Here is a 19,520-nt window from a genome sequence, read left to right as displayed (position 1 = left end):
TGAAACTTTATTTTAGTAGTCACCTTTTGCGGACCACTTAGAAATAATCTGCAGACCCCCTGGGATCCATGGACCACAAGCTGAAAACAACTGCACTAGATTTCTATTGACTATGTGCAGTAAATGTCCATACGCATTTATATACTTCAACTAAAAAAAAAAAAAAAAAAAAAGATACATTATCCCAATGCTATGGCTGTGAACCTAAATTAAAAAAAAGTAAAGTTTTATTTCCCACAACAATTAAATGTCCCTTGGACAGATAACCTTGTACATTACTGCCTATGATAAGTTTCATGACTTCATATCTACTAGTACAGTGGCTCTCAAACTTTCTTACTGGTGACCCCTTTCACATAGCAAGTCTCTGACTGCGACTCCCCCTTATACATTAAAAACACGTTTTTATACATTTAACACCATTATAAATGCTGGAGGCAAAGTGGATTTTGGGGTGGAGGTTCACAGCTTGTGACCCCCCCCCATGTAATAACCTCGCGACCCCCTGAGGGGTCCCGACCCCCAGTTTGAGAACCCCTGTACTACTATATGTGCAATATGGTTCACGTTACAGTACATGTGGGAACCATAACTTTGAACTTCCTTGCTTTTACATTCTCAACCCTATTATTTTATAGACTGACTGGGAACTACAGACCAGTCAGCCTCACTTCAGTCCCCGGCAAAATCGCGGAGCAGGTACTCAAGGAATCCATTTTGAAGCACTTGGAGGAGAGGAAGGTGATCAGGAACAGTCAACATGGATTTACCAAGGACAAGTCATGCCTGACCAACCGATTGCCTTCTATGATGAGATAACTAGCTCTGTGGATATGGGGAAAGCTCCCACAGTATTCTTGCCAGCAAGTTAAAAAAGTTAAAAAAGTATGGATTGGATGAATGGCTCGATGTCTAGTTGGCAGCTGGTATCAAACAGAGTGTCCCCAGGGTTCGGTTTTGTTCAACATCTTTATTAATGATCTGGATGATGGGATTAATTGCACCCGCAGCAAGTTAGCAGATGACACTACGCTGGAGGGTAGGGATAGGGTCCAGAGTGACCTAGACAAATTGGAGGATTGGGCCAAAAGAAATCTGATGAGGTTCAACAAGGACAAATGCCAAGCCCTGCACTTAGGAAGAAAGAATCCCATGCACTGCTACAGGCTAGGGACCGACTGGCTAAGCAGCAGTTCTGCAGAAAAGGACCTGGGGATTACAGTGGACGAGAAGCTGGTTATGAGTCAGCAGTGTGCCCTCGTTGCCAAGATGGCCAACGGCATATTGGGCTGTATTAGTAGGAGCATTGCCAGCAGATCGAGGGAAGTGATTATTCCCCTCTATTTGACACTGGTGAGGCCACACCTGGAGTATTGTGTCCAATTTTGGTCCTCCCACTACCAAAGGGATGTGGACAAATTGGAGAGAGTCCCGCGGAGGGCAACGAAAATGATTAGGTGGCTGGGGCATATGACTTACAAGGAGAGGCTGAGGGAACTGGGATTTAGTCTGCAGAAGAGAAGAGTGAGGGGGGGATTTGATAGCAGCCTTCAACTACCTGAAGGGGGGTTCCAAAGAGGATGGAGCTAGGGGGGGAGGTTTAAGTTGGATATTACGAGACACTATTTCACTAAGAGGGCGGTGAAGCAGTGAAATGGGTTATATCTAGGGTGGTGGTGGAATCTCCATCCTTAGAGGTTTTAAGACCCGGCTTGACAAAGCCTTGGCTGGGATGATTTAGTTGGTGTTGCCCTGCTTTGAGCAGGGGATTGGACTAGATGACCTCTTGAGATCTCTTCCAACCCTAATATTCTATGATTCTATTATATTAATGTCATTTTTAGCATTAACCTTTAAAAAACTGATTTATCATATGAATATGCTATGTTAGGGTAAAAAAATGGGTCAGAGGTGGGGCTAGCAGTACTGCCTATTACTAAGATTTGTCCCATTAGAAGAGCTTATTTTCTGATGCTTATAACTTTATCAGATGTTAAGTGTTTGGGATAAAATTTTCCATGCTGGGTATATGCCGCAGGCTAAACATTTCTGAAATGGCTATGCCAAAATGGCTACCCATTTCTGAGAACAAGGCTAGAGAAAAATACACTGTTTTACCTATATCAAAAAATTCTGGCGACCTTTTCTTTGAGAGGCTCTGAAACCCCTCTGCTTGAAATTTAGCAGAGGTTGGGCCTTTGTGTTATGGATGTGCTTTTAGCTGTCCCCATGAAAATCCATGCACATTTTTCCAAATTATAAATCTTTCAAAAATCACAGCTTGCAAACAGTCGGTAGAGATTTGCTAGAAAAAGTCGGGAAAGATTCTGTCTCCAGTGGGAAAAGCTTTGTCTCTCACCAACAGAAGTTGGTCCAATAAAAGATATTACCTTACTCACCTTGTCTCTCTAATATCCTGGGACCGACATGGCTACAACTACACAGCATAAAGCTGGGAGCCTCTCTCTTGTGCTCTCAGGGTATGTCTCCACTGCAAGGTAAGCCCATGCTTGAGCCTGGCCCCAAGCCTAAACCCCCACTTGCATCTACACTGCAATTGTGCTAATCCAGGGCTCAGACCCAGGGTCCCATGACCCTACAGGGATGGAGGGTCCAAGCTTGAGTTAAGCCAGGACCCAGAGTGTGAGCCCTATTGCTCTGCAATGTAGACACAGCCTTGCTTGTCTTGGGAGTCAGCAGGAAGTATCCCACAATTGGATGAGACAATTTCCTTAGTCCTCTCTACCCCAACAATCTGCAATCCACTCTACCGAAAAGGGAAGTCACACCTCCTGCCCCACCGCTTTGTGAATGGCAGCAGCTCAGGTCAGCGTTAGCCTATTCTGTTCTATTACGGATCTGCAAGCACACTATCAGAGAGCCTCCTGGGTTTTCAATGGAGAGCGAACTAAACAAGTCTTATGCAAAGTGAGCTGCTTCCTGATAACATGCAGGGCAGCCAGTAAAATTTTCCCACAGTGCACTTAGGTCCTAGGGCTAGAGTGGCTACATTTGGGGGCCGGTGACTCTGGGATATGGGGGCACAAGAGACTCTGGGATATGGCTACTTTGACTTGGGTCTGCGCACTGCAGTGAGGGCGCTGGAGCCCTACGTTTGAGCATGGGTTAGAAAAGTCTAAACACAAGTTTAAAATACAATGCAGAAGCTCAAGCCCAGGGTTCCCTAACATAAGTCACTTGACTTGAGTTCCACTAACCCTGGGCTCACATTGCAGTGTAGACAGAATCCATAACAGAATCATACCCTTAGTGTCTGATGTAAGCCAAGAACTTCCCTTACAAAATAGCAGGGCTGTCAACTGTGCAAAAAAAAAAAAAAAAAAAAAAAAAAAAAAAGTGCAGGTATCATTCCCTCCTAAAACTTCCATGGAAGCGAAGGTTCAGCAGCAATGTTTAGGAGCAGGAAGAGATATGCTAAGTCTGAATAACTGAGTTTCACAGATCCCCCATATGTGTTTAGCTCCTATCTTAGTATGGATTCTCAGAAAGAAATCCATGGGTCAAGTATGTGAAGTTTTAAAAGTTCTTACTGGAAAATGCATATTTGAGCTTCATTCTAATAGTTCCCAAGATATCATATCAGAGTCCCTTGATTTATTTATAATATTTATGTAGCTTATTTACATGTATCATAATCTATATAAATGTACAACAGATTTTTTAATACCAGGAATTGGAAAACAATATTTCATATGACCAAAATATAATATTTCATAGCTGTGATGTCACAGTATTAAAAATTGTTTTTAAAAAGGACATTGTTAGGTCATTTAGGCCTCAAATTTAAGTTCTGTAAAAAGTTTCACAAAACTGAATATTTATCAGTATTTTAATAACATTTACCTAAAAAGTTAAGTTTATTTAAAAAGTCTATATGAAATGTACACAACCTTGCCATTGCATCACTGTAGAATGTGTAACAGACTATGCTTTTCATTGTTGAAGTGCAGTGCAAATAGCAATAAGGGGGAAAGTACTTAGATTTTTTAAACCACTTTATTAATCTCAGGCACCAGCAACAATGGAAGTGATTTTTTGGACAAATATTTAATTTGACAATCTTCCTTCAATGCAGAGTAAAAACCAAGATGAACTAAAAATTGAAAGTGAAAACATGGTCTTTCATATGGTAAAAAAATATACCTCCAAATCCGCTTTGCATTTATCTGATTTTTTTTTTATTTGCTGATTTTAAGGCAGTATAAAACAGATCTAACTATTTCTTGAGGCAGAACAAAGTGTTAACAAAATACATTTGTAACTCTAACTAATGCAACTGGGAGATCATACAGAGGATATGTGTACCACAAGACATTACTACTGTTCTTCCTCCACAAGAGAGGTTTGCTGGTAGCACTACTTTGATAGTCTCTCCTTTACAAGGCTTCAAGATTTCTGTACACCTAGCCATGCAGAAATATTGCATATGTAGAATCACCCAGTGATTTAACTAGCTCATTTGTTCAGCACTACCAGTTAAGATAAAAGGCTTTGATATTTTAAAGGTTTTTTTTTTAAAACAAACCTTGCTATTTCTTCTCGATGAGCAGTCCAATCGCGAATGTAGTCCTCCTGTTCCTTGATCCTGTGTTTGAACGTATTGCTAGTTTGCATTGCTGTCCCAGAGCTCTGCAATCGAGGGGTTTTCAGGGCTGGAGAAGTACGTAGACGGGTATGTTTAGGGGAATTACGGTTTGATCCAAACTCATCTTCTGAGGTGGAAGCATAATCTGTAGGAAAGCGCCTCCATCTTGAATTTACTAAATTAGTTTGATTATTAAAAAAGAATTATTATTGTATCTTTTGTAAGAAACAATAAAATTATTTCAGAAACACCACAACAAAACACCACAACCGCTCAATATCAAACCCCAAGTACCTTACAATAGTGTTTACTACATCTTAAAAAGAAAGATACTAAATTTGTGTTAAATAATAAATGTTGATTAATAAAATGTGGAAAAAGATGCTCTTTGTATAATGGTGAGTTGATAAAAAGATGCAAATGCCATTATTCCTACATAGCTAAAGCAAGATGTGTTACAGAATGACGGCCCAATTCATTAACATTTATAGAGTTTGATTGCACTTATCTTTGGGGGGCAAATTCCCCCCACTCCCATTAAATTTAAGGTATTGATTTTTAAACAGGACACACACAAGGAAGTGTAAAGATGTATGAGGGAACATTGAGGCTGGTACAAGGTCTCTCAACCTGGGCCAACATAAAGAAAGCACATAATTCCTATAGAAGAAATTATGCATTTATTGTTGGAAAAAATAACACTTTGTAATTCGGCATCTTGTTACAAAGTTCAGTGACACATCTACAACAGCATCTTCAGAGCAGACAGGACTTGTACTCATACTGAAAAAAACACATTGCTGAAAATGGACAGAAGCAGTGGACAACTGAAACTGAGCATGAGGATCTTACTCAACAATCAGTCGTTAATGGCTATAAAATGGATTTCAGAATGGCCATCCTCACACTTTTTTAGATGATAGAGCGTTCATTATTATAACATGCCACACCCAATCAACCTCATGCCACAGAGCTTCACAACATATATATTATTTCTTTGTTAATCACTGGCTCTAAAAATCAATTCTCTTGGACTAAAGATTAATGTTAGGAAAATTCTTAATGCAATTTGTTAGTATTCAAATAACCTGACTATAGGTTTGGTGCCCGAAAACTTAATTCAATTAGCTGGAAAATTTATAGACACCTTTATTGAGGTTGGTTAGGTGTGCTGACAATACTTTTGAAAACCAGTATATCCAAATGGATATACTTGTTCTTGTTAATTTATAAATCACAGATGCAAGATGTACTTAATGTGAATTACATAAAAATATAAGAAAATTAAAATTGATTTTTCCTTGAATTATTTATTAAAAGGATAGCAAATTAAACATAAATCAGATGTGAATATAGATACAGATATTTGCAATGTGAGTTTTTAGATGAGAACAGATTTGTATAATGCTCGGAAAGATTACAATATGTAGAGTGTGAAGCTGGAGTACAAGCTTAAGTCCCTTTCATTTAAACATTATCCTTTTGTATAAAGTAGAAATATGATTAACAGATTTTTTAAGGTGATTTTTAAGGTGATTTAAAAGGAAGTATGGTTGCAAGCCTAATCCAAAGCACATTTAAAGCCCACTGAAGTCAATTAGGTTTTTTTTTTTTTTACTGTCTGTTTTAATATTCTAAAATCAGCAAGAGGGGAAAAAAGGTCTATCTATTGACCCACCACCCCTTAACTTAAGGGATTCTAACTTGTTCTTATCAAGGAAAGCAGAACATAAGCAGAAAAAGTACTCCTTTACCCCTTCCCCTCAAAAAAGGCATCAAAAAGTGTGAGATTGCAGACAAAAGAATTTTAGGAGTTGGGCCCAAAGTTCATCAACGAAGTCCTTTAAAATAATTTTGTATTTTTAATTAATCCATTGTTACAATTCTTATTTTTAAAAAAATCAAAATAAACATCAAATTTGCTTAAAAATTATATCTCTGAAGTGTTTCTTAAAGAGCTAGTTCAATAACTCAGCACTGTACAATGAGCATAAGTAGTCAAATTTAAAAACTAAAGATTGAATGAATAGTGAAATATTAGAAAGAGATATGATTTCTAGTACTCTACCACTGTAAGTTTCAACAGCAGGATCTGGGTCTGGGAGAAGCTGGGATTTCTCTGTGTACAAAATATTGTTTTATCATGTTAATTCTTAATGAAAACATTCAAATTTGTAGCATTTGCTTAACAAAAATCTATTGCTGAAATTTAGTGTAAGCCTTTCCCTTCCTCAGTCTATGGTTTGGAGAAAAGCAAAAAGCTGTTGCAGATATTCTTAATTATAAATTATTTTAAAAGTAATTGATTCTGAAACAGTTTGAAAATTCGACAGAGAATTGCTATGCAAATCCAATCACATTTATAACTAAAGGTAGATAGAGCCAAAAGCCTATTTAATGTTTGGAAAGATCATAAAGATCCAAGGCCAAAATGCGATTGTGTTGCTGTTTGGCCTACAGGTTTCTCATAGTAAATTGTGGGAAAAGTTATTGTGGAGTTAGAGTAACAATATCACAAGTCATGTAAATCATGATATATATTAACAAAACTCAGCATGTTTTGCATTAACCTAGCTATCTCTTTACAGACATAGGATTTAAAAAAAAACCACCTTTTGATCTCAGGATGCGCAGCCCCTTGGGGCCAGATCAACCCAGTAATCCTAGACTTTGCTTCTGCTCTACTTGAACCCTCTGCTGCTTCTTTCACTCTCTCTGTCTGTTGGCTTACAATGAGTTCTCCTCCCTTAGGCCAGCTAACTAGTACAACTACTAATCATGTGACATGCAGCTGTTCCAAAATGTGACACTGCCCTTGCAGCTATCCTTGCTGCTAATGTTGCTGCTCATCCCTCGTGACCACCATCTTTCCCCATCAATCTCATAGGCTCAGACTTTAAGGCTAGAAGGGACCATTGTGATTATCTAGTCTGACCTCCTGCACACTTCAACCTCACCCACCCACTCCTGTAATAGACACACAACCTCTGGCTGAGTTACTAAAGTCCTAAAATCATGATTTAAAAACTTCGAGTTACAGAGAATCCACCATTTCCTCAAATTTAAACCAGCAATGGGTCCATGATCCATGCTGCAGAGGAAGGCGAACTCTCCCCACCCCCCAAGATCTCTGCCAGTCTGACCCAGAGGAAAATTCCTTCCCAACCACAAATATGGCAGTCAGTTGGACCCTGAGTATTTTGACAAGACCCAACAGCCAGACACCTGGAAAGTAATTCTCTGTAGTAACTCAAAGATCTCTCCATCTAGTAGTGTCCCATCAACAGCTGTCGAGGATATTTGTTACTAGCAGTTGCAGATCTGCTACATGACATTGTAGGCAGTTTGATCATATCATCCCCTCCATAAACTTTATCAAGCTCAGTCTTCAAAACAGTTAGTTTTTTTTGCACTCACTGCTCCCTTTGGAAAGCTGTTCCAGAAATTCATTCCTATCATGGTTAGAAACCTTCATCTCATTTCAAACCTAAACTTTTTGATGGCCAGTTTATATCCATTTGTTCTTCTGTCAATATTGGTGTTTAACTTAAAACAGGGCTTTGGAGCGGAGCCCCAAGCTGGAGCATAGAGCAGCTCCGGAGCAGTGGAGCTGCAGGTTTTGGCCTGGAGTTGGAGCGGAGTCGGAGCACAGCTCCAAAAGCCCTGCTTAAATAACTCCTCTCCCTCCCTGATATTTATCCCTCTGATGTATGTATAGAGAGCAATCATATCTCCCCTCAGCCTTCATTTGGCTAGGTTAAACAAGCCAAGCTCTGAGTCTCTTCTCATAAGGTAGGTTTTCCATTCCTTTGATAATCCTAGTGGCCCTTTCCTGGACATGTTAATTTGAATTAATCTATTTTAAACATGGGAGACCAGAACTGAACACAGTATTTCAGATGAGGTCTCACCAGTGCCTTGTATAATGGTACTAACACTTCCCTATCTCTACTGGAAATACTTCGCCTGATGCATCCTAGGATTGCATTAATCTTTTTCACATTGGCAGCTCACAGCCCTTGTGTGATCAACCAATACATTCAGGTATCAGAGGGGTAGCCGTGTTAGTCTGAATCTGTAAAAAGCAACAGAGGGTCCTGTGGCACCTTTGAGACTAACAGAAGTACTGGGAGCATAAGCTTTCGTGGGTAAGAACCTCACTTCTTCAGATGCAAGGCATCTTATCCACGAAAGCTTATGCTCCCAGTACTTCTGTTAGTCTCAAAGGTGCCACAGGACCCTCTGTTGCTCTATACACTCAGGTTTTTCTCCACCTCTGTCACTTCCAACTAAGCCTCCATTTTATAGCAAAAATTCTTGTTGTTAGTCCCAAAGTGCACTTTACACTATTAAATTTCATCCATGTCTATTGCTTCAGTTTTCAAGGTCATCCAGATGATACTCCAGTCCTCCTCTGTATTGGCAATACCTCCCAACTTTATGTCAGCTTCAAATTTTGTCATATTCTCACTTTTTGTGCAAAGGCCATTAATGAAAATGTTAAATAAAATTGGTCTCAAGACCAGTCCCTGAGGAACCCCATTAGTAACCTCTTACCAGTCTCTCAGTTCACCTTCACTATGATCCCTTTAACCAGTTCCTTATCTACCTTTGAATTCGCATATTAGTCCCCATGTTCTCCAATTTAACAAATAATTTCCCATATGGAACTGTATCAAGTATCTTACTGAACTCCAGTAGATTAGATCTACTGTGTTTTCTTTGTCTAAAAAATCAGTTATCTTCTCAAAGAAAAAGATAAGGTTGGTCTGGAACAATCTACCTTTTATAAAACCATGTTGTACTTAACCCAATTACCATTTACAACTATGTCCATAACTACTTCATCTTTCAAAATTTGTTCCAAGACTTTGCATGCAATTGAGGTCAAACTAACAAGCCTGCATGCAGTTTCTTGGATCACTTCCCCCCCCACCCTTCTTAAAAATAGGAACCATTTTAGCAATTCTCTAGTCATAGGGTACGCCCCCTGTATTTATAGAATCATTAAAAATCCTTGCTATTGGGCTTGCAATTTCATGTGTCAGTTTCTTTAATATTTTTGGATGGAGATTATCTGGATCCCCCAGTTTGGTCTCACTAAACTTCTTGAGAATTGTCTTCCACATCAGATGTGGTAATTTCTATCCCCATATCCTCATTTCCATTAGCCACCCTGCCACTACCCCAAAGCTCCTCAATACCCTTACTAAAACCTGAGGCAAAGTATTTGTTTGACTATAAAAGGGTTAAAAAAAAACTAGATACGTTCATGGAGGATAGGTCCATCAATGGTTATTAGCTAGGATGGGCAGGGATGGTGTCCCTAGTCTCTATTTGCCAGAAGCTGGGAATGGGTGACAGGGAATGGATCACTTGATGATTACCGGTTCTGTTCATTCCCTCTGAAGCACCCGGTGTTGGCCACTGTCGTAAGACAGGATACTGGGCTAGATGAACCTTTGGTCTGACCCAATATGGTTGTTTTTATGTTCTTATGTTTAGGTGTTGGGCCATACCTAGATTATCTCTAATCTACACCCCAGCCTCAGTACTTAGTGGGCCCACTTCTTCTTTCCTTGTTTTCTCTTTTTATTTGTATGGCTATAGAACCTTTTATTATTGGATTTAATTTCCTTTGAAAGGTCCAATTCTGCTTGGCTTTTGGCAGTTCTCACTTTTTTCCCTACACTTTCTGATCTCCAAGAGGTAGCTTTCCTTGCTGGTCCATCCCATCTTTCATTCTTTATAAACTTTCTCTTAATAACCTGTTTGAGATGCTTGCTCTTCCAACATGCACTGCAATCCTTCCCTACAAATTTTTCCCCTTGCTTGGGATGCAGGATTCAGATAGTTTCTGTAACTGTGGCTTAAGATAATTCCAAGGCTCCTTATATACAACTCTTTCCTCTAATGGTCTTTAAATGACTTTACAAATTAATAAAATAATGAACGAAGCGTCCTAGCAACCTGCTGAGATAAGCAACGATTGTCGCCATTTTAGAATGAGGCAAATAGAGGCACAGTGTGGCTAGGGGTCTGTGTACATTAGTGACACTTACACCAGTATAGCTACACAGACACAAATTTCTGTAATGTACACATGCTCGTAGTAGCATGTCTATAAGTCACAAAGTAAGTTTGTGAAACAGCCACAAATGGAACCCAGAACTCCTAACTCCCAAGTAGCTGTATATTCCTTATTGATATTACATAGTGCCTGAAGAGGTCATTAGACCATATTTTCTCTCTGATATTGGCTTTGACTGTTTTGTTAACTATTTTTTTTTTTTTTTTTACACTTTACACTGAAACTTTTGTTTTCCATAAATGTTAGTGTTTATAAAGATGATGTTTTGTTTTTTTAAAGAGTAGTAGTCTTTCTACTGCAAATATTCCAAACAATGGTGATGTGCCCTTTTTATCTGTTTGGTTAGCTTGGGATAGATAGCTCATAAGGTGGCAAGCTTTTCAGCTTTTCCCTTTGAAACTGCAAATATTTTCTACAAAAACCGCAGTAGGATTTGACCATGGAATGCAGTTAAATCAACAAGAACACTGCAGGAATGAGAGCTGTAACAGACTAAAGCATTCCCCATTGTTAAAGGAGCTGAACTATAACAGTAATATGGAAGTCAGTGAGCACACTGTAGTTCATATTTTCACAAAAAAACCCTCCTCCTGACTCATACTTTTGTCGAAAACAGAAAACAATCATGAGACAAAACAAGAAATTTCTAGTGTTTACCTCTTCAAGGGTCAATACCACCAGGGTCTGGAATAATGATAGCTAACGTTAATTAAATCAACCTTGTAAATTAATTGCAAGCTCCTCAGAAGTAACTGTTTTGCCTGAACTGATGTTACAGTCAGTCGACTGGACACACAAATCTTAGATACTGGTTGAACCATCAGTACTAAATGTGCCTGATATAAATACCCAGACAGATAATATGCTGAGAAAAATACCTACATCTCCCTTTTAAAGTATTAGGGTAGATGGCTTGGGGTATTTTTTTTTTTTTTTTTTTTTTTTAAGTTTCACTTGAATTCATGAGGATTACTGGCATTTCTGAAGACAACATTCAGAATGTAACAATACATGTGACTTCACATTTCAGGGAACATTAAGATTTATTGTTCAAGGAATAGATTTCTCTTAAATTAACCTGCGATTTAACCAGTATTTACCTCTCAAGGCAATAAATATTGATGAGCAGTACAACAGAAGTTACTAACTACTAAAATATGCAAGTTATATATCAGCAATGGTTTTGCCAAAACAGCTTGGTTTATAGGCTCAAAACTATTAATTGTAATATTTTTTTCATGTAAATATTAAATAATAAGGGAAATGTCAGAGAGGCTGAATCAACAATTTTGACAATAAGTGATCTGAGAAGAAGAAGAATTCTGGCCCCTGTAAATACAGATCCTCTCTTTTCACATAGGAATAAGTAACATAAATTGGTCTAGGACAGGCCTGAAGCCCTTGAGAGTGAAATAGATTTGGGTTAATACACAAGCCATTTAGTTTTGGAATATTTCATTCAGCATTTTTGTGTTTAGAAGTATATATATTTTTCTACTTGTTACTTCTTACTTTACTTATTGTTTTAATTAAATTACACTTTTGTATTTTTAGAAGCAAATCTTAAATTACCTTGCATTTATCTTGTTGATGCTCCTTGCCTTCCTCAGACTGCACTCATAGTTTTGCATACTTACAAACTTTCAAATACATTTCCTAGTTTTTAACTCATTGAACAGTGCTGCTGACCTAAACATTTAGAATTCTGACCCAAGCAAAAGAGGTTTCTAGTATATCTACATTTTTGTACTATGCCAATCACTGCAGCATTTGAGCACCTCAGATACTATAGTTAGTTGGAAGTTTCCAGTAAAAATCATAAACCAAATGGCTAAGGAATTAAAATCTCTTGTCCTTGTATTAAATTTAAAAATATCTGCAACGATAACTAATAGAACTCCTTTCTCAAAGAGGAGGACTGCTTCTACTAAAGTTTGAGTTAATGCTTCGTAATAAAGCATTATTAGTTTAACACTTATAAAAAGAGAAAAGCCCAAGAAAATAAACAAAATATCAAGTACTGAAAAGACTAAATCCAAATAATCTCACATACCTGATGGAGAATTATGGGCGGAGGTCAATGATTTGGATTTAGAATCAGAAAGTCGAGAAATGCTATTAGCTCTAGTTCTAGCAGAAACTTTACTACTATCTGCTGATGGTGTTAATCTTCCACCACTTCTAATGATGGCTTCTGCAGTACGAGATGAGGCAGTGCTTCTAGTTATTGTAGCTTCAGAGTCACTACGTGCTGATAAAGAACCGAGCCTAGTTCTGCGTGGTTGGGCAAGTAAGTCAATTCTGGAGATATTTCTCCTTCCTGAGGGAGGCTTTGATGTAGAACTTGTAGTGGACACTTCAGAAGCCACTGAAGCTTTATCTGCATCAGCAAGTTCGCTATCTGAGGCTTCACCAAGTCGTGCTCTGCGCAAGAGAGAAGTCCTTGTGGGACGAGGTCTTGGAAGAGTGATTGACTTACTGGATTGCCCAGTTGTAACAGGAGAGGTCTTTGATTTAGCTGACTTACTGCCTTCCATTTTGGAATGTAAGAGTTCATCTGCAGAGGTAAAATAACCCCTTCCATGTGATTTGCCAGAATAAGTTTCTTGGTCAGATGACAAGATATCAGATATGGCAGAATGTGGTACACTAGATGTTTGGTCATCATCTGTTAAATCTACTGAAGGTTGTCTCATTCTTCCACTGGGTTGCACAAGTTTACGACCCTCTGCTCTTGAACCAGCATCTGAAGATCGGCTTTTAGTTTTCTTTTCTATCTTTTCTCTAGCATTTGTTGCAGAAGATTTTAAAACATCCTTGGAAGGAGAACTAGTGGAACATCTATCCTTATACAGGGTAGTAAAGCTTTTTCGCTTTTGAGTGGTTTTTCTTTCAGTGTCACCAGTAACCAGACTGATTGTGCTAGCAGTGTCTACATCTGACTCGGGTGATATGGAATTATCTCTGTTATAGCTAGGAGTTTCAGGTCCTTCATCTGTTTTGTTTTCTTCTCGTAATTTAGCTTCAAGGAACGCCATTACTGCTTCTGTGTCTTTTAAAATAAGTGTTGTATCCAGACTAGAATCAGTGTCCACGGAATCACTTCTCTCACGTATTCTGTTTGTGGAGGTTAAAGCAAACGAAGGGGGAGTAGATCCAGTTTGTTTATTAATATGAGGAATAAGCTCTATAGGTATATTTGTACTAGGTTTATCTATAGTAAAGCTGCCTTGTCTCACTAACGGTTTTGAAGATTCTTTCTTCTCTCCTCCTAATCCTTTTGGAGTTTGGCCTTTTATAATTTCCTCAGTTTTTTTTCTTTTCCCTTCACTTTGGACAATCTTCATTTCTGCTTTACTTGTAGAATGTCCTGGGGCTTTTTCTTGATGATTATCCAACATTTTATGTGGAGTAGGAGTTTCCTCTCTACCTTTCTCAACTTGATTGGCAAGAAGTTTAGCTGAAGACACTTTAGTTGAAGTCCTATGTGCCTGCTCCTTTTGCTCTTGCTGTTGAATTTTAGCTAAAGCTTGCTTTACAACTGAAGTTTCCCTGACAATTTCACTTTTCTCTTTACTGGAAGAAGAGCAGCTAATGGGGTGAGAAGACACTTTGTTGTCTCCACCAGGTTTAGGAGAAAGGCCATTCATTGTCCTATTTGCCTTAGCCATGCTTCTACTACCTGCATCTTGTGGCATTTCTTTTTGGGATGCATGAGTTGGAGTTTCTTTCTCTTGAAGTTCTGTGTCTTGTTTTTCACCTATCTCTGATCTCTGATGAGATGTAACCTTTGCTCTTAAACTTTCAGTAGCTTTTTCCTCTTTTGGAAGCTGTGGAAGTGTTCTCCTCTTTCGCTCGCCTTGGCTAGTCACAGAAGTGGCTGAGCTAGTACTTCTAACTGAAATACCAGATTCACTGATGTCCGTATCTAAAAACGGAATGAAAAAACCTTTTGGAAATCAGTGACTGAAGAGCAAATCTACCAATAGAAACATGCATTCTTAAGGTTACATAGAAGTAATTAAAGTACATTATTTCTATTGCACAGAGAAGAGAATTGGAACTTTATCTTTTGTGAAATGACATTTAAAAGTCCTCCTAAACCATGACACAACAGATTATGTAAACCAGTCAATTACTTTCACCAATCTATTAGTCACAGAACAGACATTTTAAGATACTGGAGAAAAATATTATCTATTAATAAAAATACTTTTATGCTACAGTATTGCACATGAAGGTTCTGATACAAACAAGGGAATATTACACACTGTGACAAGCACACATCAAAGCACTGGTATGAAATGAACATCTGTCCAACTAATGGAATTCTTGTGCGTCAGCTGTGGTTTCTTACAGGGATCCCCAACAACCAAATGCACAGAGCTATGCATTATCTTTAAGTGGCATCTTGCCTGGAATTTGGTGTGTTGCATGGTTGGGCAAAGGAAGGTGAAAAACTACAGTGGTAGCAGGGCAGGAATAAGAATAGAGAGAGCGATGATCTTCTCTCTTGTTCCTGGTATCTGCTTATTAACGAACAGACTTATTTTCCTCCCAGAACTGGTGAATTTTGGCTGTGACCAGACAGTCACCCACTTGTGAACCACCTTGTATTCATGACCACAAGGTTTAAAATCTAAGACCAGAAAATTGGTTCTCAAACTGTTGAGTATGGGCCCCCAGTAACCCTCAGTCTTTCCTGACTGTATACACAACTAAACAATTTGAAATTCAAGCAGAGTAGGATTTGGGTAATGGGAAAGAAGGTGGGTCTACAGGAGAGATTCTTGGTGGAAATGGTCTGCAGAATAAAAAAGCTGGAGATCCACTGCGTTTAGATCAGGGAAGGGCAAACTATGGCCCGCAGGTCGGATCTGGCCCATCAGATCTTTCAATCTGGCCTGCGGGATTGCCCGCCCTGTGGCCAGTGTGGCTAAGACAGACTCCCTGCCTGCCCTGGACCCACGATGCTCCTGGAAGTGGCCGGCACCATGTCTCTGCGGCCCCTGGGGGAGGAGGAGAGCAAAGGGCTCTGTGCACTGCCCTTGCCTGCAAGCTCCGCCCCCCACAGCTCCCACTGGCCGGGAATGGGAAACCGTGGCCAATGGGAGCTTCAGGGTGATACCCAAAGGCGAGGGCAGCATGTGGCGGAGCCGCCTACTCCACTCCACCTTCAGAAGCCACTGCTGGACATGCTGGCCACTTCTAGGAGTGGCGCAGGGCCAGGGCAGGTAGGGAGCCTGCCTTAGCCCCGCTGTGCGCCGCTGCCACTCCGGAGCCACTTGAGGTAAGCGGCGCCGGGTTGGAGCCCACACCCCGAACCTCTCCTGCACCCCGCACCCCAACCCTCTGCCCTGAGCCTCCTAACCCCCTGCTTTGAACCCCCGCCACACCTCAAGCCCCTACCCTGAATCCCCTCCCGCACTCTGCACCCCTTCCTGCACCCCAACCCCCTTCCCTGAACCCCCTGCCACACCCCGCACCCCTCCTGCACCCCAACCCCGTCAAGCCCCCTCCTGCACTCTGCACCCCCTGCTGCACCCCAAGCCCCTGCCCAGAGCCCCTTCCTGCACCCAAACCCCCTGCCCACACCCCGCACCCCTCCTGCACCCCAACCTCCTGCCGAGCCCCCTCCCGCACTCCACACCCCCTGCTGCACCCCGCACCCCTCCTGCACCCCGCTCCCCTGCCCAGGGTCCCCTCCCACACCGCGCACTCCCTCCTGCACCCAACCCCCTGCCCCAGCCCTACATTCATGGCTCTGCATACAATTTCCCCACCCAGATGTGGCCCTCGTGCCAAAAAGTTTGCCCACCCCTGGTCTAGATGATCTAATAGGTCTTTTCCATCTTTACAGTTCTAATTCTATGAAATGTTTAAGGACTTTTGTTTATGTTACTGGCACCCCGCAGGACCCAGATTCTTAATAGACTATAGAAGTTATTAGAGAGACAAGGTAGACCAACTTCTGTTGTGAATGGGACAAACTGCCAAACTATACGTAAGCTTATCTCTCTAATATCATGAGACTGACACAGCTACAATACTACGAACAACTACAGAAGTTATGATATTGTGGCTGTTGTAAATGCACAGTAAATCTACTTTTCTCAGGACAATGATTAACTGTAAAGCTGCATTGCTGAAACAACCTGGTACATCTTGAGTCTAGTAACTTCAAAGGCCTGTTACCAAACTCCAAATTACTTAAATTTAAACTGTGTGTGTCATGAAGTCTGCTACAGTCTTTAGGCTCATGCAGGATCACAAAGCTGGTAGCTCATGTTTTTAAAACTAAAGAGAAAAAATAGTAAGAAAAACAAAAAAGATTTACCCCTGTAAGTCTGAATAATGACAGGAAAGATGGGACCTACCACGCCAGTATTTTAATTGTGTGGACTTTCTGGGGTTTCCACTCCCTCCAGTCCTACATGCTATGCAAAATTGCTCTGCAGAAGATGGTCAAATTTCCACTTGTTTCCACTGCTTTTAGGCACAAAAAGTGAGCACGTCCAACACGGAAGTTCAATAGCTCACTAATATTGCTTTATTTTAATACTTTTGCTGACTTTACTTAATGCAAAAAGAAGCCATCAATGTCTCTAAGTGTAGTGGCCTCATCAAGCTGATAAGACTGAATCTGCCCCAGCTCCTTTCCCCTCAGCTTTGTGTAATAAAGAGATCCTCTATGACTCAATTGCTGGCTGGAATATGTACTTTGAGGGCTGTCTCTCATTTGGCCTTGCAGCCTGAACCACGTTGAAAAAATATTTTTTCTATGAAGCCCAGAGTCCTCAAAGTCCTGTTTCAGACATTGTTTAGTCCTCCATTAAACATCTTTCCCTGCCCGCCTGAGAATAAGAACCATCAGCACCTCACTTATGTAAGACTCCATTTATTGGGGATCCTCCCATGACCAACTAACATGTTTTTAAATGTCCTTGTCCACTCTGTGGACAAAATCATATTTAATGTTGTGCTATTTAATACGGTTTCTAATACAACACATTTGCCCAGGGTAGACAATTTCACACAGGAAGAAAAGGAGAGGGTGGTCAACTTGGAAAATACCAAGACAGCAAAGTGTTGCTGGCTAAAAGTTAACACGGAGTTAAATCAATCTTAGTTTTGGTCTGCCGGCACCCAAAGACAGTGGCTGTAGACAGTCCCAATTGCTGGCTCTCAAATAGACAATATAATGAATCCACTACTGAAGTCTGCCTCCATTCCAATCGGGGAGATTGACCAGGTTCAAGTGTCCCAGGACAGAGGGACTTTGAAATGGATAAAAGACTGTCTGTGATTGGGAAGAGATACTAAGTGAAGGGTCAGACAAAGGTAGAGGCTGCAGGACCATAGTCTACCTTGTTCAGCTTCAATGCTGGGGCGGATGCCTTAGACAAAGGTAAGGTGGCCACTCACATATTTCTGGAATAGCAGACATTCCTGTACTTCTAGGAACAGCATGGGTCCGCATTCGCTGGCATGACCTTGCACACAGAGCATGCAAAGCCACGCTGCATAGAGGTCACTATTTTTAGGACCGCCCCATGCCAGCTGAGGTGGGTGGAGCAGCATGCTCTTAAAAATGGCATCCCCCATCCAATTTTGTCCCTGTACTGAACAGGGGACAAGCCTCTCAATACTGGACCAGTGGCCTCCCTAGCCAAGGGCATGGGGTGGCACAACCTAAACTTGCAAGATAAGGAAAAGGTTTAGGTAAGATAATATGCATATAGGTGTTTTGCTTTTTCATTGCCATTGTTGTTTCCTCTGTCATTTTCCTGTGGACAAATAAGTAGCACTCTGTTTGGAACAAGCTGTTCTCTGTCAATGCGCTTTCATACTGCTCTCAGGCTCCTGGATGGAGTGGCCAAAATGGATTTGGACCTTCTGAGGATGCAGTTTTGAACAGGGGTGCCATGACCTGGGGACCCAGTCTAAAAGGATTCCATTCTGAGAAAAGTACAGGTGGTGCAGGCCTATCACTTGGAAAAGATGTGCATGGAGAAACTGAGTGAGAGATCAAAAGTACAGCTCACCCTGGAACAGTAACAGCCTACCATAAAGATTATTGGGGTGAAAAAAACAGTTACCTACCTTTCCATAACTGTTGTGCTTCGAGATGTCTTGCACATGACTATTCCAATTTAGGTGGGCACGTGCCCCATGCACAGATGTCAAAGATTTTTTTCCCCTCAGTGGTAGCCACTGGGGTGGTTCACTGTCGCGATGCACCATTGCATGCTGGTATAAAAGCAGAGCTGCCCGATCCTCCCTCAGTTCCTTCATACCAGACAGACTCTGACAGAGAGGGGAAGATGGGCGGGTCGTGGAATGCACACGTGCAACACATCTCGAAGAACAGTTATAGAATGGTAGGTAACCCTTCTTTCTTTTCTGAGTGACTGAACATGTCCATTCCACTGTAGGTGACTCACAAGCAAATATACATGGAGGTGGGTTCGGAGCCTATCTGAAGAGTGATTGTAAGATGACCCATCCGAAACTGGACTGACAGGAAATGCCATAATGAGAAGCAAAAGTGTGGAGTGATGAATAGGTTGCTGCTTTACAAATGTCTGATCAGCACTTGCACCAAGAAAGCTGCAAAAGCTGCCTGCTTTCTAGTAGAATGTGTCAACACTCTAGCTGGCGGGATTGTATTAGTTAGTTGCTAGCATAAACAAATGCACTAAGAGATCTGGGATGAGATTCTCTGAGTGGAATATGGTTGGCCCTTATGTCTGTCTACAACTGCTACAAACCACTGAATAGAAGATCTAATAAGATTTAGCCCACTCCAGGTAGAAAGCTAAA

The 19,520-nt window shown here is 40.7% G+C and overlaps 1 protein-coding gene across 9 annotated transcripts in view; it reads right to left on the bottom strand.

The window, feature by feature from the left end:
• CEP170 (centrosomal protein 170) overlaps positions 1-19,520 on the bottom strand; it is a gene marked incomplete in the record, with an annotated part of 185,383 nt that overhangs the window by 33,602 nt on the left and 132,261 nt on the right. For 5 of the 9 annotated variants that reach the window (XM_034765012.1, XM_034765013.1, XM_034765016.1 and 2 more), the window contains 3 exon segments: positions 4,547-4,781; positions 6,675-6,725; positions 12,751-14,625. In XM_034765012.1, coding sequence (XP_034620903.1) covers positions 4,547-4,781; positions 6,675-6,725; positions 12,751-14,625 — 2,161 coding nt within the window. 9 annotated transcript variants of the gene reach the window in all.

This window comes from Trachemys scripta, chromosome 3, assembly GCF_013100865.1.
Source record: "Trachemys scripta elegans isolate TJP31775 chromosome 3, CAS_Tse_1.0, whole genome shotgun sequence".
NCBI classification, from domain to species: Eukaryota; Metazoa; Chordata; order Testudines; family Emydidae; genus Trachemys; species Trachemys scripta.
Note: the sequence above shows the minus strand (reverse complement) of the source record. Positions and strands in the feature narration are given on the sequence as shown.